This window comes from Scophthalmus maximus, chromosome 9, assembly GCF_022379125.1.
Source record: "Scophthalmus maximus strain ysfricsl-2021 chromosome 9, ASM2237912v1, whole genome shotgun sequence".
Lineage (NCBI taxonomy): Eukaryota > Metazoa > Chordata > Actinopteri > Pleuronectiformes > Scophthalmidae > Scophthalmus > Scophthalmus maximus.
The window spans coordinates 18,466,112-18,491,436 of NC_061523.1; the positions used below are offsets into that span (position 1 = coordinate 18,466,112).

Consider the following 25,325-nt stretch of genomic DNA (forward strand, 5'->3'; position numbering starts at 1 on the left):
CGAGCGAGGGAGCGGCAGCGCCGACAGCGACCCCTGCCGGCGAGAGCTGCGGCAGCGCCGACAGCGACCCCTGCCGGCGAGAGCTGCGGCAGCGCCGACAGCGACCCCTGCCGGCGAGAGCTGCAGGAGCGCCTGCACCCGGTCACGGCTCAACATATAACAAATACAAAATAAATCCCTTATAATCTATCTAGGGTTAGGGTATGTATCTGTCTATTTAGGAGAAATCTCTTATCAATAAAAAAATAGAAATAAAAATAGTTGTCTATGCTGGTTACAAATGTCTGAACCTCAAAGACACATTACAGGTTTAACAAATACTTTTCTCATCTATAAAAATAGCGACAGAATCATGCTATAATTTTCCGTGTCAATCAACTAATCAATAAATTGACAAATCATTACTGCATCATTTCCCCCCCTTCACAATAAGGTACAATACAGAACAGTACTAAAAAAATCAAGGACTAACAATAATGATGCAAATAAACATTTACTAACACTTTGACATTAGCGATGTGACTTACTGAGCATTGATTAAAAAAAAAACTATGTAATGTAAATGGCGCACAGTAAAAATGATTGTCCCATGTCCTTTATAAAGTATTCACAAAAGAATGTAAATGGAGAAAGTGTATTTATTCTATGTTTTCAAATATCATTGATACGTGTTTCACACTGTTTGAATAGCAAACATTTAATAAACTTGTAGTAGCAGCAAAAGTACTATACAAAGAATTAAAAATACTAGTTCATCATCAGAAGTATAATATATACTGTAGGTTATAATACGTTGAAATACATGTTTAAAATACAAAATAACTATTTCATTAAGGAATACAGCAGAGGTTTAACAAACAGTCAGTATTGGAGTCAAACGCCCTTCATACTAGTTAATACACAGTATTTGGCTACTGGAGGGGAAAGATGTAAAGACAGTGAAGAGCTGAAATTCACATTATTTAGGTTAAAATATGTGACATTATATATAAATTACCAAATCATGTGATCTTATAAACACCTACAGTACAGTCTCCATGTGCCCTCATACAGAGCCACTGACAGAGGGGCTTTATATTGGTAATATCGTTCCATAGTGATCAATCCCTGTGTCATTCTCTCAATCAATATACATAATGCAGTTTATCTAATATCAGGTTGGAGCACCATTTGAAAAAAACAATAAACTGACTATGCAGATACATCAGTGTGTATTAGCTTATTGCAGATATATCAGTATCAGCATATTTTGTCGGCAGATAATAACAATAAATTGCTGTGCAGGACGGCCAAAGATAATTCAGGGTCACTTACTACATGCCTCGGCTACAATTCATTCATATCATATTTGAAGGGACCCTAAAGAAAAATACAGCATGGCAAAAAATGACAGTTGACGTACAGTAGCTAACCTCCCTCTGTGTCGTGCCACAAATCCTGGCCTGTTTACAACACGGCCACCTCCACCTGAACAAAGTGCAGTCAGTGCACGTACACATCCGTGGAACAGCAGGTCTGGTGACATAAAACCTCATGGATAGTATTGAAGCAGCTAAAAATCAATTTTCTTATATAAACAATAAGTCACGTGGATATGTGCACGTGAAAAGAGCTGTGCACAGTTCCCCTCAGCCCTTCTGAGCTTTATTGTTTTTTTCACCTCACTATTTTTGTTTCTCCAGCCCACGACTTTACTGTTTTGCTTCAGTCTCCGTTTTTTGTCTGCACCCTGCAGCTGTTTTCGGTGAAAACACTCTGATAAACCCACCGTACTTGGCAACTAGCTGGTGAACACAGTGGAGCATTGAGCAGCTGAAGAACCAGAGATATATCTCAGAAGTCGGTGGAGACAAAAAACAAGAGTGGCTTGTGAACTTCAGTTCATTTGGTGGCAAAAAAAACAAACTCCAATTAGATAATGTTGCTGCGAATCTGCCGGATGTGTACATGGGCAACGGTTTGCAAACAATTTTGCAATCACACAAGGTTCGACCACATCGACAGGTCGTCGTATGTCAATGTTGTGTTGTCATAGCTTGTTTCAACAGTCAAAGTGGACAAAGTTGCAGGTTCAAACTGCATTGAATATTAAATGATATATTAAAATAATTCTATCAATGCAAAAAAAAATATTTTCCAGTAAATATATAATCATTTCTATATACAGAGCTGCTTATTTGTTGAAAACAGCAAGGAGAGAAAAGACTAATCTGTCCCATTTTCAACATCAGAAGAAGCCACGACTCAGTAGTTGCTATAGGATGATGAGAGAACAAAACATTTTTAGAAACCCTGGTTTAGTACACGATGATCTACAGCCTCTCCTCTGACACTGCAGCAGAAAGGTCCTGAACCTGTCGACAGTAGGTTCTCCCTCATCTCCGTCCTCCTCTCCTCTCCATCATAAACCCTTGTTGTAGGTCACCACCTTGCAATCTGTTGCCATGGCAATCTCTGGTTCAAGACGAGACACCTCAATCTGCAAAAAAAAGAAGAAAAAGGGGATTTAAAAAATGAAATTAGCTCCACTTCTTTTTTACTTTTAATGAGACGTGGGAGGAGACATCTGGAATAAAAAAAAGCAAACGCAAGCTTGTGGGTCGGAGCTGTGCAATGTGAAGTGGTGTATATGTAATTTGATTTCTTTCTTTCTTCCCAGCTGCTCCCTGAGCCATCTGGCCTTGAAGCAGCCTCAGCGGAAGGTCATATCTGACAGGATATATACTGTACCTGAGACATCTGTGGGAACAGGCTGATGGCCACAGGCAGGGAGAGGCCAAAGGTAACCAGGCACACAACGCTGTGGATGGGCAGCAACAATCTGCGGCTGCTCTGCACGAATCGCAGCCTACACGAGTCAAGACGGGGATAAAAGGGAAATGTGAGCCTGTGTGGATCGATTGTTATTTTTAGATCTGGAGAAAATCATCATGTGCAGATTTGGGGGGAGCTGTTTCGCACAATTAGTGGGTGGGAGGTTTATCTGTCTCTGTGAATGTTCCAATTGTGGGTTTGTGAGTCAGACTGCAGATATATTCTTTATTTAGTCTTACAATACAATAACAAATTCTGTTTTTGTAGGGTTTTTATGTTATTGTATTTCAATTTACACTATATCTATCTTTCTATCTAGTGACCTACATGCACTACTGAATGAATGCTGCAGGAAATCACTAAGCACAACATATGCTCAGTACACACAAATATCTACTGATTATTTCATATTTAAGTATTTATGAAGTTGTTGTTTTTTTTTAAAGATAATTTGAGGTAGGATAGCAAAACAATGGAACAGAGAAATTGATAAATTACAAATGTAATGCATTTTCACGCAGCTTATCCTACTTTTAGCAGCAACTCTAAAGTATGATAATCATGTTCCAAGAGTAGTTTATGCTGTGTCCTGGTTAGGATTAATTTATATTGGATAAGAAATTATTAAGATGAATTATTAATAATTATTATTTATCAATAAAAATAGATCAAATCAAAGTTAATTTTTCAGTTACAGTAGAGAGGAAAGACGAAGAACATCTATCTGTCTGTCAGCAGCTAGCATTAACTTAGCTAAATCTGTAGCTTTAGTTGTTTTATAGTTTTTTACAGAATGTCACATCAATTTCTTCTTTGTGATTTATTGAATATCTTTGAGTTTTATACATAATGCATCAAAAAGCTTTACATTCGGAGCCTGGAGCTTCAGATGGGGATTTTTTCACGATGTGCTGCCATTTTGTGAACCCAATGAATATTTGGATATTGGGAAAATATTTGTTGATTCAAGCCTATAAGTTGGTTTTTAAAAAACAACTAATAATATACTAGTGTACAAACCTCTCTAGGTAGGACATGATGATGGGGGGCAGGACAAAGATCGGCATCGGGAGAACCACACGTGTGAAGGCCGTCTCCGTGATTGCCTGGGGGGGAAAGATTAGAACATTGTGCACACGCTTCATTTCAAATACTGCAATGAGTTGGATTCCATTTTCCCTTTCATGAAATCAGATGGCAGCTGAATTACAGGAGCCGTGCAGGAAGTTATTTTTTTCTATCATCACATTTACAATTCACTGAAAAACATCAGAAATTCAAACATATTCAATGCAGTCGAGTAATAAGTTTGGCACAAGTTTGGTAAAGAAAAAGAAAAGCCACTTACATGTTTTGCAGCGATCTTGGAGGATCCTACTACATTCCCAGTGTTGTCCAGGACATCAATCCCTTCAGACAGCTCGTTGTGTCTCATCAGACCCACATTACAGATGTTTGCACTCGCTGGACGGGGAGATAAAGGCACCCCATTTTATATCATTTTTTAAAATACATTTCCATGAGATTCAAATAATTTAAGTAAAATAAATGTATTAACATTTTTGAATTGGTACACAGGGTCACACGGGGAGAACCTACCTACAGCTGGGAACGGCACAAGTCTCTGGATTATCATTCTGGTGGCAGGGCTCAACTTGTTGGCCTTCTGAATCAGCACATTCAGTCCCACCTATAAAATACAGAATCAACTTATAATATAACAAATAAATGTAAAAAACAAAAATATAACAACTTAGGCTTTAGACATCAGGTCAATCTCAAAGAAATCATATAAAAATATATTATCAAAACCGACTCTAGTAATGTTGAGAAAATATTTTTGCGGTATTACTAGTTGTTTAAATTTAAGTTTACTGTAGTTAAAACAATGTCATTGCTACAGTATAGGAGAACTATTCCCCCAGTCCTGCGGTTGATATGCACTGTTTCTGTACAGCGCAGATGCAAAATGCTCATGACTAAATCTGCAGCTCTCTGACACAGGCAGGTAATATTCAGGAAAAAACATTCTTAAATAGTCTAAAATATTTTTCTGCTCAAACACAAACTTAATAAATGAGAAAACTCACTGCAATGGAGACAGCACTCGTCACGGCTCCGACATAGCCTTGAAGAAACTTGGATGTTGGTGTAGGCTGAAGAGGGACAACAGAAATACTGTGTCGCAGCTTATTACTGTACTCTCACACTAGACTCCCTATTGTCGAACCCTGCATTTTATATTTGTCTTGATTATTAAATTAAAAAAGGCTACAAGTCAAAACATTATTCAATTTGTATTATGGTGATAACATTTTTTTTTTAATCACCATATTAACCCTATCACTAACCCTAACCCTAAACAACATGGAGTCAAAATTATAAGCAACAAAAATGACTTCATATCATTTTGGTGTGACCTAAAATCTCAATAGTGTGAGTACTTGTTTTGTTTTTTTACCTTTGTGGCATTGCGGTTGGCATAATTCACACAGGCATTGTGACTCTGGTTCAGCCACTGGAAGGAAGGAAAAAAAGGAGAGATGACAGGAAGATGGAGGGAAGGGATGAAGGAAAGAAGAGCATAGCAAAAGGATGGATAGATAGATAGATAGATAGATAGATAGATAGATAGATAGATAGATAGATAGATAGATAGATAGATAGAAATCCCCACAAAATGTGCTCACCATGTGTTCATAAATGTACAATATGCTAAAAGCAATGTTTTCACAATATGTAATGTTTTTTACAGTACCTGCCAGATAATGGTAGACACCACAGTCTGATTTGGGAGAAGAAGGCCAATGACCTAGATGAAACCGGGGAATAAGATCTTATTTCTGGGGGAAAAAATGAGTCCACAGTCTCATTTCATCTGTCCCCAAAACATGAGCATGTGAATGGATATCTGCACAGCCAAGTTCAGCTCTATGACATGCGCGGTTGAAATGTGCGACGTGGTTTTTGCACGCGGGACTTACAATTGGCGTTCCGAATGGTACATAACCTGCACAGTGAAAACATGAAGCTCTGTGTCAAAAAAAACCCAACGGTGACCGAATGGACAAACTTTCAGCAAACTTCAGCACAAGATCTTCATCTGAGGTCGTACCTGACATTCGAAATGGCATGAAGATCTTCTCCCCTGTGTCAGGATGAATGATGGCCTGCGTGCAGAGAGCATTGGCATCATCCTCATGCTGCCGGGAGCGCACAGGCTTGAATGTATGGGAGTGCAGCGAGCTCACTTACGACTGGTCAGTCACTTACCTGCTTGACCTTCTGTGCGTCCCACAGCTGCACGGGTTCGCGGTGAAGTTTAAAAAGAAAAACTACAGTCAAACATTTTTTTTTTTTAATCGTGATTATTGACCGTTTTGCTCTGGCAAGGAGTTTGTTTACCCGACTGTTACCGTGGACTTTGTGATGTTTTCTTCTCCGTCATATTTAATCAAAATGCACTTCAGGAACAGATGTTCCCACATGACTGCAACACACTGCACTCACCTGAAGATCAGACACTCCAGGTGGAAGCGTGCCGCATTTATAATCATCCAGGAGTTTGATGCATTCTTTCAATCGCTTCTACATTGAAAAAAAAAAGGAATTGTTAGTCTAAGAATGTATTAAAATTTGGCAGTTTAGCATATTCAGAAATTTTTGGATACTGGTGCAGACACAATAACTCCTTTTTTGATATTGCATTTATTGAAAATACTTACTGTACATTACTTAAATAAACCATTTTTAGCAATAAACAAAAGAGGTCAATGGTCAAAATCAAACAAATATTCACAACACTGAATACTACTCGATACACACAATTCCTTACACATAAAAGACTAACTAAAGAAGTTTTTACCTCGGACACAAACAGGGTGCTGGGGTCGATGATGTCAACAAAGTGCCTCAGACGACCGAGGAAGGAACCCTGGAGAAGACAAAGTTAATTCTTAATGTCGGTAGACGCCATAAAAAGCATCAGACGCCCCCCCCCCCTCGAATGAATAATTTCCTCTGAACTGATTTATTGCTGCTCACTCCTGCAGAACATGGTTTTATCTGTGGCCCACAGCCGCTTTGAAAAAGGAAGTACTCAGTTATTTGTGTTCTCATAGTATCACATGCGAGCACAGTTTATTGTTTCATATCCACAGGGCCATAGCCAGGATTTCAGACATACTGTAGTACTACTACTTACATTTTATCGTATCACATTAATTTAATTAACTGCCCCGATTACATTTCAACTGCATATAAGATGGTGTAAATTCAGTTTTAAATAATTCTGCTCACTGCCAGAAATATATTGTAAATCTGGTGATGAATTGCAAACATCCCTTTATTTCATTTTTACTTATAAGATAGTGACTGAAAACTGTGAATGCAACGTGAACTCAGGTCATTAAAAGTTGAGGACACGACCTCGGCGCTCACAATGGTACTGTAGCTGCTGTACTGCCCTGCTTACACCATCTGTGGTCACTTTGATTCATTACGTTTAAATTCCCTGCAGGAAAATGAATTACCGCTCGCTCAGTTCACTGGAGGAAGATCATGAGACGCAGCTGAAAGCACTGAATCATTAGTAAGTGGAACTTTGAGCTCAGATTCTCTTTTACAAATATACAGTGTTGTTCACATGAGGTCAAGAAAGTAACCTGCATGCAAGAATCCTTCGCTGTGTTGACAAGATCATTTGTGAAATAAGCTTCTTTTTTTTTTGCCAAGATGATGAGAAAATTGATAACGCATGTACTAAATATGTCGTCACAGGAAGCAGCTGGTTAGTTCAACCCACAGACAGGAAACAGGAAATAGCTCTGAACCTGGCTTGGTCGAAAAGTTCCCTTTTCGTGAATTAGTGAATCCCCCCCCCCCCCAAAAAATCTAACTATTCCTTTATTCCTTAAACTTTGAGTTCACATGCAGGACAATAATTTCTCGCTTGATCTATTAGCTATAAGCGAAGACCGTGAGACGCAAATAATGCGTAACTGGGACATCTGAGTTCAGCCCCTTTTCGCGGCCTGTCGTTGCCTGAGGTCAACCATGAACATACGCACACAAATCATTGATACGCAAGTGAATTCTTAATAGATGGAATCCTGTGGAAGGACAACACGAGAGAAAACTGAATTGTTTCATGCTCAGAAAACAAAACACAGCCGATTTAAAGTCTCTGTCGTCCGAACTGCCCAAGGGGAACGAGCTACGGCAGGAATTTAACGGCAAAGACTCTTTAGAAAACGCGCCGGCCATCGAAGTTTAGTTCACATTCACCAAACACATTCTTCCGAGCGGCGCGTGGAGCTGCCGGTCGAGCTCTCTGTTTTTCTGTTCCCGTTGCCGTCCACCTCGGCATGCCAATTGCTAAGTGCGTGAGCCAGCAGTCTGAAAAGGCCCAATAGCAGTTCATGCCAAGAGTCTCTTTGGCAAGCAAGATGGGGCGAAAGCATGGCAGGCAGCTTCTCTCCGATTCTATCAGAGACATTTATCAGCGATGACGCGGCGGAGGGAGAGTGGAACTGACAAGCCCCTATTTTAATAATCTCTCCAGCAACGAGGGTCCTGGTTGAAATGACTGGAAACGACCTCTTGTCCTCCTAAAGACCACAACACCATATGTGCTGCAGTGCAGTTTTGTACGAGTCGGGTGTAGAGAGAAGATCCGTGTCTTTAATTATGCATGAGTTTCAGCTCCCTGGAGAGTACACAACAAGGCTAGCAGAGATGGAGCGCAGCAGAACGCACGCACACACACACACACAGACACACACACACACACACACACACACCAAGCAGGCTTTTAATGCTGATTCAAGGAGTGGCCTAATTTCAACTGCTTTGACTGCACAGAACTGAAAGTATCGCAGCACCTTTATCTACCCGACGACATTCGCAGATCGCTGATGGGAAAAAGAAATGAGAAAGCGCTGCAGGGCCTCACGTTGAAAAGACTTTGCCTGTGATTACGGAGCTGCTGACAACCGGCGACCAATGACTCACTTCCCTCAAAAAAATGACGGCGATCAGAAAGCGACTTTGTGATGGCAAATATCATCACGTGTGACAGAGGGTGATAATAAAGTGTCGGGTAGACGTCCTGTGTGAGCTGGTGTGTTCATGAGCGGAACAGCTGATCCCTGGGAGCGAGACACCTTCCTCGTGGGAGCCAGACCCCCAGACGCTCTCGTCGCGTTGCATTTCTTTGTGGTTGGTCATTCTGCATCTCTGGGATCTGTTTGATTTGCCTTTGTATTAGTTGTGTCTTCTTGGTGGTTGTTCAGCGTCGCCCTGTAGTTGTTTCGCCGACTGTATCTCTGTAGTGGTTTTGCAACCATGTCGTTTGCAGTGTCATTGTAGTCATTTTGTTTCTTTGCTGTTGTTTTGCAGTTGTTTCTAAAGCCAGGCTGATATGGATTTCCGGGGCCGATAGCAACATAATGGAATTAAAAAATGTACGATACCGATATATCGGCTTATTATATATATATATATATATATATATATATATATATATATATATATATATATATATATATATATTAGTTTTTTAAATGGCATAGAATGATTCCCATGATGTTGTTATCAAACCCTTTGTTTGAATTTCTAGCGCGCTGAGTTCACATACAAAGTAATTTTTGCGTCACTCGCGGCGGGAATGACGTGGATGTTGGGAAATTCCTGCGTCATTCGCTTCATCTGCTGAAGTTGGAATATTTGAAGTCGAGCGAAAGATCCGCGTGACGCGACGTCGCAAAAGCCAATCTAGCGTTGAGATTGTCCATGACGTCGCTGACAACACAACTAAACTCATTTTATGATCCTACATTTAGTTGTAATTTAAGGCAATTTACACAAATAAACACAATGACAACCAAATATATAGAGCTTGAATTAAGTAGTATTAAATAAATATACCACTTTTTTACATAAAATGTAAATATAAATGCACATCTTTCATACTGGCAAACATCGAGGGCGATGTTTCTGTGAAGGCCGATATTTATTGGCCGACACTTCAATCTATTTGAGCATCGCTGTTTCGATGTTTGATTGACTTTCCAACAACAAAAGTTAACTGTGTCCAGTTGACGCGTTCAATCATCGATGTTAGTGTGAGAAGAGAAAGTCAAAATTTCATCAATAAGCAACTTTCTTTCGGTGGCTTTTCGTGCTGTTCCATAGTGTGAGATCAGGACATGATGATAATAACCCTGGAAACTCTCCCATCATCCCAAACAGCAGCAGAACAGAAACACACACACACACACAGTGACTTATTGACACAGACTGAATAAGGACTTTGCTCTGTGCAACACCATCAGGTGGTAAATCATCTTCCTCACAGGCTGCTGTCAGAGGGACAAAGTGACGTGAAGGTCACATTATCTCTCAGGGCGGACCAGTGCAAATCCATCTGTGCGGACGGAAAACTGAGTAATGGGCTTCAGATAACGGACGAGCAGCCCATGACCCTCGACCAGAGGTGGGACAACCAGTCAGTCTGCAGAGAGAGGAACATCCGGGGAGTAAATGAAAACACTTGAGGGTGTTGGAGTGAGGTCTGGACTATAGATCGATGGGACAAGCTGGTGCACACATGTTAGAGATACTGAATTTAAACAAAGTGCAGACGAAAGAGGGAGAGAGAAAAAACCCCCAGAATGCAGTCGAGATAAAGTTGCAAAAAAAAACAAAAAACAGAAGACGACTGATTTGAGATCTGCACAAGATCTCAACACGGACACGATCATCAGCTCCGAGTCAGTCGGTGCAGGCGATCATTCCTGCACAACTGCAGAATAAAGTCAGAGCCGGGTGCAGAACACACTCGGGTCGTTGTCGACGTGAGACTTGTTGAGGTCTCATCGAACACGACAGAGAATCCAGGCATCGCGGACAACTTTGTTTCCACAGAGAGAGAGTGAGAGATGGAGAGAGATGGAGAGAGATGGAGATCATCGGGGCGGAGGATGGAGCCGAAAACACCCGAAACAAAAAAAGAGGATAATGTGATAAATAACGCGCGGAGGAAAACGACTCACCTGGTCGTATCGGGCTCTGCCGAGCTGGAAGGGAGGACACGCTGCGGATTCCGCCATGACACCCAACTGTTTATTTATTAATGAACCCAATCATGAGCGGATTTCACAACTACAGTCGGTGTGTGTGTGTGTGTGTGTGTGTGTGTGTGCAGGCGACTGCTTGGGGCCCCCAGGTCAGTAGGGGGGCCCCCGAGGGCTGACAAAAATTTAAAAGTACAGCAGTGACAATGCGCAAAGTTTGCAATGACAGTAGGAGACCTCCCTGAGGGGGCCCCACCGGACTCTACTCACTCCATTTTTTTTGTCGAGTGGCCCCTGTGATTTTTTGCCTAGGGCCCCAACATACACTGGAATCGCCTCTGTGTCTGTGTGTGTGTGTGTGTGTGTGTGTGCGTGTGTTTGTGTGTGTGTGTGTGTGTGTGCGTGCGTGTGTGTGTGTGTGTGCGACCAGTGGAGTCCTCCGTGGAGCCGCGTGACGTCACGTCCCGACCAGTCGCTGTTGCGTAACTGCTCGGATTGACCCGATCAATCATCGGCCCGGGGAAATAAAAAGGTGTCTGCATGTGGAGTAACGATCAGCCCTGTGGAAATACACTTTCTAAATAACCTCGATAAATAATGAAATAAAAACATGATGCATGTTGTGCCACCGGACACTTTCATTATGCTCTGGTCGTATAGTGGCCAAGCGCAAGAGACTGATGTTTTCAAATTGACCAAAATCTCTAACATTAAATGTGCATCATATACTACTAATAAAAAAAATAATGACTATACTTGGCCTACCACTAATAACAACAACAATCATAACAACCACCATAATAATAAATCATTTTCATTTTGAACACTTTTAACTAATATTTTTTATTATATATATTTTTTTTATATATTTGTATTATTATTTTACATATTTTATTTATTAGGGTTTATTTGACAGAGACAGATCAACGTACAGTATGCACAGACAAACTGAAAACATCTGTCCGGTGCAACTATTACAGTGTTTAATGCAGATGCTATACTGCGACACCCGTCCCAAGAAGGGTTTTTTATGTAAATATTAAACAGAGAGAGGGATAAAAGATAGAGAGAGATAAAACAGAGGAATTAAAGGGTGACGGACACATAGAGCACACATCAGTACAGACTAGACATGTCTGTTAGTCCCATACTCATATTAAGGTGGAGCAGCCTACCACTGACAACCTTCTGTACTTTGTTGTTACTTTATTTCATATACGAAACATATAAAAGTGTTAATGTTAATGGAGAAGTAATCTTATTTAAATAACACTAATCTTTAAAAAAAAATACAATTGACAATTCTGCTTCCTAATGAGCATGCTTTTAATTATTCAAGCACATTTTGCTCATAACCCCATTACACTTTGACCTGACTTTGAATTTTGAATACTGGCCTGTTACTTATGGTGGGATTGTTTTTGATGAAGAACAGGATCTCAGCACTTGGTGACAACTTTTGCTGATATGTAACAAATCTTCTGCGTCTTCAATATATTATTCTGTTACATTTGACTGTAAACCAGCATTTAACAATCTGAAATCAGTGCTACAAGAGAGACAAACCAGAGAAGAGTGGCCCGCAGTGCACGGGAAATCCAATGGACTCCATTCACTACATTATCTCTAATAAATCACAATTCATATTATATAGCATCATACATGAAAATCCCCGGATGCACAGCAGAGGTCCAGGTTTTCACCCAAACTCTGAGGTAAGGAGTGCTCTCTAGTGGAAGGAAATAAGCATTGCTGCAACATGTCCGCTCAATCACAACTCGGGAAACTTCGACTGATTCATGTGCACTTTTATTTTTATCACAGTACAGTACTGCGGTCATCTAAAGCATTGCAAGTAGCTACAGTGGTACTGGAGTGGTGTTAGAGAATATATTATCATTAAAGTATTTGATAGAAATAACTTAATTCTTATTAACTACAATGATGATTTGGTATTTATTTTGTGGTAATATGCTGCTTTTTCAACAAAGCAAAATGGCAGAATGGATAAAAAACATAAAATATATTAAAACGTTCTCTTAGTTTTAGTGTAACAAGAAAATAAAAATTTAAGAAACTGAGAAAAAATGAAAACAAAACAAAAGATGCAAACAATAAATCTTCATCCTCTTTAGCCTTTGCTAGCACAAACATGAATATTGTTTTTATCATACAGCAATGTTAATTTTGGTATTGCAGAGCAGCAGTTTATGATGCATTCTTTTTGTACCATTTGCTAAATTCTACTAAATATGTAATTAGGTCAAGTTAACCTTTGTGCACTTGGCATCTCGTGAAACTGGATGAGATTAAAATCTTGTGTCAAAATGTTGTTTTCGCGCCTCAAAGGCTGCTTTATTAACTGGAACTGACCTCCTGTTTTACCAGCAGTGAATTTTTAAATCCCTGAAGAGCACATTTGATGCACTTCCCAAGAAAAAGTTTTTTTCTCTTGATAGTATCTATTATGTGAAAGCAGCTTCAACGAAAGCTGGCTACCTTAAATATTCTAGTAAGCATGGGTAAAATAATAATTTGCATTTGCTCCGATTCAAGCAATTCTCTTCGTCCGTGCCAATTTGAGATACAGTAGTAACCAGCATGCATGTTGGGTAATATGGCGTCTACATCAACAGGGCAGTATTAGCAGTGAGAAGACCTGGATGATTTGTGGAGCATTTGTTTGACTGTGATCGACTCTAGAACCAAGATTCCCAATCTTCGACAATGACCCTGTTTCCAACCCTTTCACTGGGGAAACTGAATTCTTGACGATCACACGTCGTGTGCAGTTCACCGCGCACACGCCGCTGCCTCTGCGCTCACTTGTGTCTGTTTCGCACTTGGAGCAGCGTGGGCGTCTGCTCCATGATCCGCAGCAGGAGATTATCGATGTAGTCCTCCAGGTCCCGTACCTGTGCCTTGACCTTCTTCAGCTCGGCCTCACATTTCCCCAGCTGCGCCTCCTGCTGCTCGGAGGCCGCCTGCTGCTTCTGCATGTCCATCTCCTGCTGCAGCAGCAGGGAGATCAGCTCCATGTTGGTCAGGTGCTGGTACTGAGCCGAGGTGTCCGCACTCACCTCCTGCAAGAGGCGAGAAAAGATGGAAGCAAGTCTTTACGAACGGCTTGTCAGTGTCTCAATTATAGGAAATGTATTTATTCACCTTCTTGCTGGGAGTAACGGTACATGAGGAGATCAGCGCGACATTTATTTACGTCTGCTTAATTTGAAAATTACAGCCGAGACAAGATTACCTTAGCCTATCTTTTTATATTGTCCTTTTATGTCTTCTTTTTTTTCATACAGATACTTGACCTGAAAACCGTATTATTGTTGGAATGCTGATTGTAATTCTCGGTGATTTGTATGTTTTTGTGAAAGCGCGTAGTGAAGCTACTTGTGAAAGGTGCTATATAAATAAAAATGATAATACATTATTATTATATATCGCATGAAGACTGAAAGCTGGGGAAAACCGCTAGCAATGCGTTTGTCCAAAGATACTCATCAGCTTTTGTACAAATTAAACAAAAAGATGAACAGCTTGTTCATTAGTGCGTTTTGGAGGTGATGAGGGAGCCCGGCTGGAGACAGGAGGAAGCGGTTCTCTTCCGTCCCCAGTCTTTACTCCAGGCTATAAGCTAAGCTAACTGTCTCCTGGCTGCAGTTTAATAACAGGCAGACGGAATCGTCCCATATTTGATAATTGAAGGTTGCGTACCGTTTTGAATTGATCATTGTACACATTTAACTTGTATCTTTCGCTTGTAGAAAGATACACATTTTTGAAACTAATTTCTCTCCGTACCTGGCAGACATTAAACAATATTGCCTCCGAAAAATCAAAATACATGACATGTTTTACCAGAAACAAGATCTTTTCAATCAATATTTGCCACTTGTCGAAAGGTGACATCATGAATGGTTATGGTAGCCTGCACACAGCTCAAATATTAATCGTGCCAAAATATAATGTCGCGGGAATTTAAATATGGTAGTTATTAAAATAGCTGAATGCCTACGTCAATCACAGACATGAATGTTTCACTAGTTTCAACCCCCATCAGAACAGACCTCACTAATGCATCTGCAATAAAGAAAAAAAAAGTTCATATCATTGTAAGAAGAAGTTAAAGGTATTCAACTATTCTACACTTTTGCAGATTGCCAGGTTTGACTCATTTCTCCCTGTAAAGCACCAGAGTCCAGCCATATCAGCTCATTCCTTGGCAGTGCGACATGACACACACGACGACAAGAGCATCATTTTAGGACCTGAAATCTGTTATCTGGGCCAAAAAATGATGTCACGCTGGAGAGCAGTAATGGGATCAACGTTTTTCTCCCCAGCGTTGAAAGCAACCTCAGCCTCGCATTGAGCTGGGAGGTACAGCAGCTGCACACGTTCATGTTTTTTCGTCTTCTTTCTAGTGGAGGACTGTTTCCCATCACAATTTCTGGACCCGTTTTCTTCTTCTCATCGTGTCACAGTACCTGACTCCTCTCAGCCTCCGCCACGGCCGGCTGGGTGGCACGTCCCGGGTGGATTGTAGACTTGAGCTTCTCCAGGACCGAGCGGCCGTCTCTCTTCTCCGATTGGCTGGAAGTTAATGGCTTCACTGGGTGAGGTCTGCAAAGTAAAGAGGTCAGCGCTCACATTTCAACATGGACATGTTGTATGTTAGCCGTGAGTGCACACACTCCTAAGGACATGTAAGTCACTGTATGATCTCATCTCATTCTGCGGTTATATCTGACTTACATATCAACATATAAAACTGAATGAAATATTTCATATTTCTTGAAAAGGCTCAGCACATTTAGACAACTCAGAGAATCGTACTCCGTGAAGGAAGAGTAAAAACTGCAGAAAACATTTTTAAAAAAAAAACATCTTCTGTTCGTGAAGCATTTAAAACTGCAGCTGCATCTGTCAAATTTCGAGAGAAGAAATTTGCGAAAAATGGTCGTTGAAAGCATTGACTCACTAACAACTGGATGATAAAATCATCTTTGCGGGAAACACAGGGTTTTCATTACAACAACAACAACAACAACAACAACAACAGCAACACCAACAACAGCAAGGGAACATTTAGAAACGGAAAATTAGAATAAAACTTGAATTCAAATTAAAGCTACTTTGCGGTTACAGCGGAAACAAATAGGGGAGGATTGAATGGCCTCTACTCACTTTCCTGTACAGCATATATTATTAACAGGCTTCACTTTTTAATGGCCTTGTTCTCTTGCAAAAGCAAAATCTAACTCTCACATTATACGCATATAATAATTCCTACGCATGATATAATTCGACCACGTCGATATCCTTCTAAACGTTAAGCTCTCGTTAGCAGTTGGCCGACCAGCAGCAAAAGAGGCGAAGTTTAGGCGGAACATTGTATAAGAAGACAACAAATTACAGAAGCCAAGTAACGGAAACATGAGATGGAAAACATAAATGTGAAGCAAAGCCAAGAACAGTGCACATCGCTTTATCATCCAACCAACCAACGCTTGGATGAAAAGGCAGAACTTATGAATGCATAAATGCGTTCTACAGCAAACAAGCCAGGCCGACAGGGAACAAAGCAGCCAGAGCAACAAAACAGGAAAATGGCAAAGCATTTACTGCATGTGATTCGTAGAATACGTGAAAATCTCGTCTCTAATATTCCGAGTGACTCCAAGTAAATGACCTAGTGTGAGGATTCTCACCTGCTCTCCTGACGGGGCAGGTTGCTAGCTGGCTGTGTCTCCTCAGGCAAAAGTGTGTGCCGTGCAGCGACCAGGGGCTGGTCAGTGGTGGAGGTGGTGGAGGAGGAGGAGGAGGAGGAGGAGGAGGTGTAGGGGGCCACAACCACAGTGGTGCTGGCCCCGGCACTGGGCCCCGTGCTCGAGGGATGTATCGAGGGGCAACAGACAGGGGCGGGATGGAGCTGAGCCTGCGCGTCTGCCGACAGGGACGGCGCAGAGGGCGTGGCGGGAGAAGGGGGTTCAGGCTCTTGCAAAGATCTCTCAATCTTTGACTCAGGCGGGGATCTGGGGTTTGGGGCCACTTTAGCGTGGAGGTCTTCAAAACTGATCTCGGGGGGTTTTCCTGTTAAGCAGAATTTCGTCAGGAGCGACCTTGTGCGGTCCTTCGAAGGTATTCGTGACCTCGTATTGCCGCTGTCTACTCTCAAGTCTGTCGGTTTATCTAATGCCGGTGAGGGCGATTGAGTGGGCTGGTACGACAACGGTACGTCGTCTGAAATGTTTTGCACGAGGGACAACAACTGCTCAAACTCTTTGTCTCCGCCTTTGCTCTGGCTGTTCTGTCGGGACACTCCTTTGGGTCTAAAACGTGCGCTAACCACCCCGGAGAACAACTCCGTCTGCTTGAGTGCCGCCTGTTTAGCTTGTGGGTTGCCGTTATCATCAAAGTCCTCTTGTGTCCTTTTAAAATCATTGCTACCGCTTGTTTTATCTGCTCTGGTGGCGGTTTCAAGATCGGACGGTTTGGGCGTTTGATTTGACAATGCCGCGACCTCTCTGCCGTTTACCCTGGAGCTCAGCTCACATTGACAGTTGTCCTGGCAGCGGTCTGTGCAAACTGGAGACACTTTGCACCGTTTACTCGATGAGGCGGTTATTTCGTATGAAGAGTTCGTCTCGGGAATGTAGGTGTCCCTCAGAGTGAATATCTCCTTAGGTTTGGTCTCCGCGTGGTAAACCGCCGTCAGTGAATCTTCTGTTGGCCGTGGGTAAAACCCGCCTAAACTACCGACGCCCTTGAGAGTATCGACGACCTCTGATGGAGAGGAGCCATCAGAATCAATAAAACTAAAGTCTAACTTATTCACATTTCTGTTCAGGTCTCCCGACGTTAATGGGAAAGGTGCGTTATTGTTGATGCATGTGGTTTCAGCTGGATTAGACTCGACTGCCTCCGCCACTGAGGCAGAAGTACAATCTAGTAGCTTTATGTCTGGGATAGGGGCGCTGGTGGTTGAAAGGTCCTTTACAGAGATCTCACTATCAAGGAGCATTTTAGATCCTGAGTTCTGAACGTGTATGCTATTCACAACAGTTTCCTCAGTGTTCAACGACAAGCGATTATTGTTCACGTTGGGTTTTCCGTAGTTTCCTCGACACATGCGTCCGTACAGATCTTGCTCGAACAACATCCCTCCCCAGCAGTCGGCGTCATCCTCCAACGGTTCATATTTGAACCTTTTGAGCTTTTCTTCCGAGACAAATCCTGGCGACGTGACGTTTGCGCAGGGCTGCGACTGAGCGCCGACGGAGTCAGAGGTCTCGCTGCTCGTGTTCGGGTCGGGAGATGTACTGTTCCTCTTGCAGTCGCCCTCTCGGCCACGTTGCAGCGAGGCCACGCCGGTCTGCGAGAGGAGGTAGGCTTCTTTGTGGACAGCCAGCTGCTGACCTCTGTGCAGCCAGCCGTCGGAGAAAATCTCATGCACTGAAGTTCTTAGAGGCCTCCTTGGAGGCAAAGGTGGAGGCTGCTCTTCACGGGTCTGCAGCTCTTTTGCATGATTACTAACTGCATAACCATGGCGTTGAGATGAAGTTGGACTGGTTCCGAGCTGTTCATGAGGAACACTCCCTTTAGGTGAGTTGAGCCTGCTGGAGGCAAAAGCATCGAAAAAGTCATCCCATTCTCCTGCTCTCTCTGACATGGGGCGAGGGGCTGGGTGGTTTGGTCCGCCTACTTTGGGTAACAATGCAGGGAGAGATATCTGTCTAGCTACTGACCTGGGGCGCTCCCGCCTGATGGAAGCCACATTCGCGGCATTTACATTGTGAGCAGGGCCGGGTGGGTAGGGCTGGGAGGGCAGAGTGGTGTAATGAAAGGGGGACGAGCCGGAAGAGGAGCAAGGTGCAAAAGGAGGGGACCTCTGTGACTCTTCGGCCATGAGCTCCTCAAAGAAGGGGTTGCGCTGCATATGGGGGAGGAAAGGGTTGGAGGGGGGGGTGGGAGTGGAGGTTGGAGAGGAAGAGGGAGTGAGGGGATGAGACTGATTGCAGTCCCCAGGTGGGACATGACCAGAGGGGGAGGCGCACTGAGGCGGGGCAGGGAAGTGAGGATGGAGGGGAGGGGGTACATCTGAGCTGCTTTCTACCTTAGGAGAAACTTCCAGCCTGTGAAGGAAAATAGGGCACCTCTTAGTTAATGAAGTGCCACGTTACCAAGTGGCGACATCTTTCTTACACAAACACAAACAGCGACTAAAAGACTATCGGTCCCAAAACAACTGTGGATTTGAGGTTGGCCAAATCATAGAATCATGGAAACAATAACACAAATCATTTTTTTTTTTTTTAAAAAAAAAGCAAAGCACATCTGCAAAAATAATCAAGCAAAGGAAATAAATAATGCATCGAAGCCATTCAAGACCATCTGCGCTGGCAGTTGCTCTGTTGGGTGAGCTCATATCAACATGGAATGATTCTCTTCACAACCTTCTGCCAGAGAAGTTTTTCTAAACCGCAGTGACGTTGCATCTTTTAAACGTAGACACACACACACACACACACAGGTAAAGAAAATAGCAATGCTGGAGAGCTGTTTGTGGAAAATGTAGTGCGAGGTGATGACACAGCATGGTCATAAAATGGAGAAAACTATGCTCTAAATCAATTCCATTTTCGAATAAGAGGGGGAGAGAAAACGATGCACTCAGGACACCCAACTCAATACAGGCCTGCTGCCTGATGTTGTGCCTGGACACGAGCTTCAGTAATGGAACACTTCGGTTCCCAGACACGAGCCCGTGAACGACCCCGACTCACCTCGGCTTGTTCTGCGAGTCGCCGGAGCCGAACCAGCCTCTGAGCCTCCCCTCAGATGCTGAAGCAGCCTGGTTCGGCTCTGACTTTGCCGGGAGAGATTCACTCCTCCCTCCAGAGAATAGCGACTTTCTCAGCTTCCGGCCTTTTTCCGGCGAATCGGCAGCAGAGGAGACTTTCAGCACCTCCGCCGGCGTCGGGGGACCGCCCGTCTGAGCTTGCTGATCTGGAGGGAGCGAAGCCCGAGCTCCCTTCTCTTCCTCCCTCTCCTCTTTCCTCGTCTTGTCAAAGGACCAGCGGCGGCCCTCAGCGAAGGAACCTTTGTCCTCACTTCTCCTGGTGAGGTTCTGCAGGGACCGAGAGAGCGGGGAGCATTTCTCCAGCACCATCTTGGACGGGAGGGATCCTGCGCTCCTCGGAGACGATGGCTCGGAGTCGTAGACGTGGCTTCCGTTGATGCACAAGGAAGACTTGGACTGCGTCATGGTCTGACCCTTGAGCGACTCCACCGCGAGGTTTGTTCGATGGAGGGCTGTGCTGATCTTGCTAGCTTCGTCGCTCAGGGCTCGCTTGTGCGTGAGAACCTTTGTGGTGTGCTGGCTGGTGAGCACTGTGGGAAAGGAGCAGGAACTGGGTTATTAAAGAACTGAAATGTTCAAAGACGACATCTTCTTTAATTGGACACATGAATCTGAGAGAAGCCATCAAATCTGTATTGAGGACGGCGACACTCGGTTCTTGGCAATCGCTTTTCTCTCAAGTACTTCATCCTCTGTGAATATGAGAAACTTCTTTCACATTACATGGAGTCATTTGATCCATTGTTAATATAAAAATATCAATGAGTGCAGCTATAAAAAAGAAAAACAGCTGTTTCTGCAAGTCATGATGACCCGAGTGCTCTGTTTGCACTCTTGTAGTTCCTTCATGCGAGTTGTGCTCTAAAATGAATCAAATCTAATCAGTGTTTCTGTTCCTCGTGGTAACTGCTGTAGTGGAGAAGTCATAAGCCTCATGAACATGTTTAATTTGTCCATGAAGGCCGACGAAGGAAAAGCTGAGTTTGGCTCTTTTGGGAAACAAATGCCCTCTTCGGTGCTGATGCTCATTGTATTTGCCACAGGGCATTTGGTTCAGTTCAACATCCCATCGCTATAGCAACTACAACTGACACCATAGCAGCACTAATTTGTTGCTTAAGCAAGATTTGACTCTACGTAACTGTAATGATTTAATGTTGGACGAAAGTTGTTTATTTATCTTTTACTTTTGTGGATTCTGAATGTTAAAGCAGCTTTAACCAACAACAAATCAGTTACCTTACTAAACAGTTTTCAGTTATTACACTTCAGTTATTACTAATTTTCAAACAGCTTCGCCATTACATCATTTGTCCACGACATGGAACTGAGAAGTTTGTTTTTAACTTGGACACAATCACAACATTTTAGAGGATAAAAATGTTAGGTCAAGTGTTTGTTTTGATAAATAATAAATAATATAATGCTGACCTATATATTTTAATATTGATGTTTTTTCATTTTAAGCTAGGAAATGTTGTTGTTGGACCCACAATCCAGTATTTGGGGGAGTACAACGGTAATGATAACTCTTTATCCATGTTTTCATATGAAAGCCACCGAGAGCCTAATCTTAATGTTAGTTGTTTTTTTTGCAAACTGTCCTGATGTGTAATGATGGTGGTGAAGGTGGTCTTCAGTTGCAGCAAGGTGACCCACCTTTGCTATAAAACACCTTCAGGAACCCTGATTTATCATGAGACAACTCCCACAGACACCAGCCCTTATATCAAACACATAGATGATTTCAGAGCTTACCTTTTTTCGCTAAATCTGCCTCTCCATAGTGGGTGTCCACTCTCACTTTGCTAGTGTAGATGGGCGAGCTGGGGGGGTCTGACAGCAGATCCAGACTGGGCGGAGCGCCGGGGTTATCGCTGGCCATGGAAGACAGACTACTGTCTGAAGCCAGCGATGAGCACGACCTGGTGTCGGACGACTTGCGCAGCTTCCCTTTGAAGAAATCTTTCACCTTGCTCCTCCTCTCCCCCGCTATCTCCGCATCTCGTGCCTCCACCACCAGCACTCCTCCTCCTCCTCCGCCCTCCTCTCCAAACGGCTGCCCCAGGGATCCCGACAAGGCGGCGTAGCGGCCCGGCACGATGGCCGACGAAGACTCCACGTCCCCCCTCTTCCTCCCCGTGACGCGATCCTTGAGCTTCCCAAAGGCGGAGCGCGGTTTGTCCTTCATGGTGAGGTCGAACATACTGGCTGTCATGTTGTTGCGGGTGAACTGGACGGTCAGCTGGAGTTCGCCACGCTCCTTCTCCTTCCTTCCCGCCTTAGAGTGGAGCTTGAACCATCTGGAGAAAGAAGAAGAGAAGAGGCCGTCTTACATCACTGCCCTGAATCAATCATTGCTTCAGCTGAAGCATACGGCTATTTGTTTAAAGATTGAAGCAGAGGTTGTGTGTGTGTGTGTGTGTGTGTGTGTGTGTGTGTGTGTGATCTGGCAATTGAATGAGACAAAATGAGCAACAACAAAACACACCGATTGCTTTTTGGCAATGCTTTCCTCACATTGCATGATCTGGAAATAATGCTTGGGGATTATACTTGGAAAAACAAACTGTTTTTTACAATTCTCGGAGCAGGAAAAATACACAACCCAACACCCCAAAGTCCGCCCACCTTGACCCGGTGTGTGTGTGTGTGTGTGTGTGTGTGTGTGAGCCGCATGTGTAAGACATGAACAACAAGTGTGCCTCCTGTGTCCTTTGAGTGGACCAGAGAACTTGCTGCGGAGCCAAAACTGCCAGCAGGAATTCAGTGTGAGTTTCACTGAGCGCAGAGAGTCGGAGGGCGGAGGAGAAGTCACAATTAAAGCCAGATGTGTTGTATCGCTTCGTTTTGTTTTTTTCCTCGGCCCCTCTGTGTGGTGGAAAATGCTTCACATATTGCTGCCGAGTCCCGTTTCGTCACCTGTGGCCCAACCGAGGCGTTCCAATGCTCAAAATAAGGACAATTCGATTAGAGTCAGAGAGGCATTTTCAAATACGCACTGTAAAATAAAACAGTGAACAAAAGAGCTTATTCTTAGTCTGTAGCTCAGTCACATATAGCGACGGTAGTAACAGTAAGAGCCATTCACGAAATTCAATGAGCGGTTTCATTTGTAAATTGAATTTAGGTGCAACTGATTATCAGGAGATTCTCACTAATCTGAATGAGAAGTTTGGTGCTGTGATAAGTTATAAATAAAAAAGCTAATATTCTGAATATCATACAAGGTCTCAATAAAATCCATTTGTGAAGATGCGGGAAAACTGCTGCGATCGCTCGATTCATTAATGTTGAATGAGAGTTGATCAAACTCATTCGGGTGTGTAATATGGTTTTTTGTTGTTTAATTCATGTGAAATTACAGATCGTTCATTTCAAATCCTGCATGGGGTCAGCCAGCAGTACGTCTAATTCAACAGCTGCTAACCTGAAGGAAACCTCCAATGAATATTATCTACCAGCTCTCTGAACGTCTGTCCCATGATGGCAGCAGTCGGGTGCTTCTCCAGGTGCTCTGTGGCTCAGCCCAGCTGACACTCGCCTGAGCCAGCGGGTTTCTGTTTTGCCCTCACAGCAGCTCTACGTCTGAGGAAAAAGCCAGAAAAGCTCAAACTCAGATATCTGCGGGACAAGTTACTGAGCCCTGCAGACTGCACAAAGACCACTGCGCAGGCTAAACTACAACTCCAGACACAGACAGATGTGCAAGCACTGAATCGGAGGAATTCCGACCTTGCATGACGAACGTTTGTTTGCCGTGATCGTCCATCGCCCTGCAGTTTTTTTTAAAGCTGAAGCATCATGGGTCACCGGTGGCTCAGTCCACGTCCCTGTGCTATGTACAGGTATATCTGACCTGGGATACCAAGTGCGGCCTTCCATCTCACTTTGTAAAGGCACAGCTGGACACAGGGCCTCAGTGTGGGATAATATTCACCTGTTCAGATGTTTTGCGGACAATATAAGAGGACCAAGAGAGGGAAGGACACCGGTCTCCGGTAAGCTCTTGAATGTTTGATCGATAGATATTAAAAATACATCCGAGTCTGAATGAACTACAGATGCATGGTGGGAAATTGTGCATAACGTGGAGACGTTGTGGGTTAAAGTCTCATCTTGTTGACCTGCAGTGCATTGTGGGTTGCCGCTGCTGGAGTACATACAGTCGAGGGACAGACTTGAATGATCCTTTAATGCATTTAGGTTTTTAAAACATTGGCGGATTTCTTAATTCACCAGCTCACCCGACTGAGCATCCTCCCTGGAGGGAAGTGACCAGCGCTGAGACTTGCTATCGGTCAACTCAGATGCTGTGGTTTTGGCTGCAGCCATCATGAGGCACATGGTTGATACTTACAGTGCAATATGTCAAGAGATTGTCGAGCGGGGAGGGAGATGAGTGGAGAAAAACTGTCGTGAAATGACCGAACGATTTCAGGATAGTTGTCCGCACGAGGAGCCGCGCGTCGCTCTCCTGTATGGGTTTATGAATAACTATGAACAATATGACACATCACTCATGTCTCGTGCGCGTGAGCGGGGACAAACAGGGAACATCCGAGCGCGACCTACTCGTCTCTCGGACACGTCCCGTCGTGGAAGATCTTGTCCAGGGGGACGACGGTCTGCCCGAGGAACACGTCCAGGCCGATGAGCACCCGGTGCATGACCGTGAGCACCAGGTCCCCGCTGCCCGGCGGGTACGCGCCGCGGCCGCCGTCCTCCAGGATGCCGGGCAGCAGCTCGAAGCAGCACTCCTCGCTCCACTCGGGCACGTCCGCCTTCTCCACCAGCCCCGTGGTGAACTTGTCCTTCGCCAGCTGGATGACGGTGTACAGGTAGCGGCTGCCGTGCTTGCCCTTGGTGCGCAGTCCGCGCGCGCGGAGCACGGTGACATTCACGTGCGTGGGCACCCATCGCTGCTCGTCGTCCAGGTCGATCAGTGACATCATCATCATCGTGGCCCCGCTAACGCGCAGGGGCGCAGCGGACGCGTCCCCCGGATGACGGTGGAGTCGCTCGGCCGCCGGCCGCGTCACTTCATCTGGGCACGTTGCGCCAGACTGACCCTCCGTTCTGCGCAAAAACAACACACACACACACACGCACGCACCTCTGCAGAATCTCTCCAAAAGTCCAACGAGAGTTTACCCGAGGTCAGTGTCCAGGCTCGGCCCTTCCCCCGGTGCCATGCGCAAATTCAATTGGTGCAAACCGGGTTAGGGGCGCTGCGCAAAAACACCCGCGTCAGGATCCGTCGAGGCTCCGCGGCGTCATGTCGCATCAGTGAACGGATTCTGTCCGAGATCCGCTCGGTCCTTGTTGTTCACGGCCCGCCCTCCTCCCGCACACAGCCGGGGAGATGCCGCAGAGTTTAAAGAGAAACACCCAACCGAAAAAACCCGTTCACACACACACATACATACACACACACACACACACACACACACACACAGTCAGCTGGTCCTGGTCCCTTCTCGTCAGCAGAGATTTGATGTGTTGTCCAACGTTTCTGTGCAGAAACTTAAAAAAAATAAAAGATTTAAATAAATGACTCTCCA

General features: G+C 44.0%; 2 protein-coding genes across 2 annotated transcripts; both read right to left on the minus strand.

Moving 5' to 3' along the window:
• Positions 1-620: 620 nt before the first annotated feature.
• On the minus strand, positions 621-11,035 carry sfxn5b (sideroflexin 5b). The gene is made up of 14 exons (XM_035649804.2): positions 10,869-11,035; positions 6,680-6,748; positions 6,325-6,402; positions 6,088-6,114; positions 5,930-5,984; positions 5,799-5,824; positions 5,573-5,626; positions 5,276-5,332; positions 4,905-4,970; positions 4,414-4,504; positions 4,163-4,278; positions 3,835-3,920; positions 2,731-2,848; positions 621-2,479 (listed from the first exon to the last, which is right to left on the minus strand). The coding sequence occupies exons 1-14, from the start codon at positions 10,923-10,925 to the stop codon at positions 2,402-2,404; spliced, it is 978 nt and encodes a 325-aa protein (XP_035505697.2). The 5' UTR covers positions 10,926-11,035; the 3' UTR covers positions 621-2,401.
• Positions 11,036-12,680: 1,645 nt separating this feature from the next.
• On the minus strand, positions 12,681-25,149 carry LOC118320070 (rab11 family-interacting protein 1). The gene is made up of 6 exons (XM_047334613.1): positions 24,337-25,149; positions 21,520-22,064; positions 19,685-20,291; positions 16,610-19,033; positions 15,386-15,521; positions 12,681-13,972 (listed from the first exon to the last, which is right to left on the minus strand). The coding sequence occupies exons 1-6, from the start codon at positions 24,720-24,722 to the stop codon at positions 13,712-13,714; spliced, it is 4,359 nt and encodes a 1,452-aa protein (XP_047190569.1). The 5' UTR covers positions 24,723-25,149; the 3' UTR covers positions 12,681-13,711.
• Between the last annotated feature and the right edge of the window lie 176 nt (positions 25,150-25,325).

Coding starts and splice junctions, on each gene's coding strand:
- sfxn5b (XM_035649804.2), bottom strand. CDS start 10,925: ATGGCGGAATCCGCAGCGTGTCCTCCCTTCCAGCTCGGCAGAGCCCGA. Junction 5,985..6,087: donor ACGCACAGAAGGTCAAGCAG/GTAAGTGACTGA, acceptor CTCTGCACGCAG/GCCATCATTCATCCTGACAC. Junction 5,333..5,572: donor TGTCTACCATTATCTGGCAG/GTACTGTAAAAA, acceptor CCTTCCTTCCAG/TGGCTGAACCAGAGTCACAA.
- LOC118320070 (XM_047334613.1), bottom strand. CDS start 24,722: ATGATGATGATGTCACTGATCGACCTGGACGACGAGCAGCGATGGGTG. Junction 19,034..19,684: donor GACTCGCAGAACAAGCCGAG/GTGAGTCGGGGT, acceptor TTTCCTTCACAG/GCTGGAAGTTTCTCCTAAGG. Junction 13,973..15,385: donor CGGAGGCTGAGAGGAGTCAG/GTACTGTGACAC, acceptor CGCCTCTTGCAG/GAGGTGAGTGCGGACACCTC.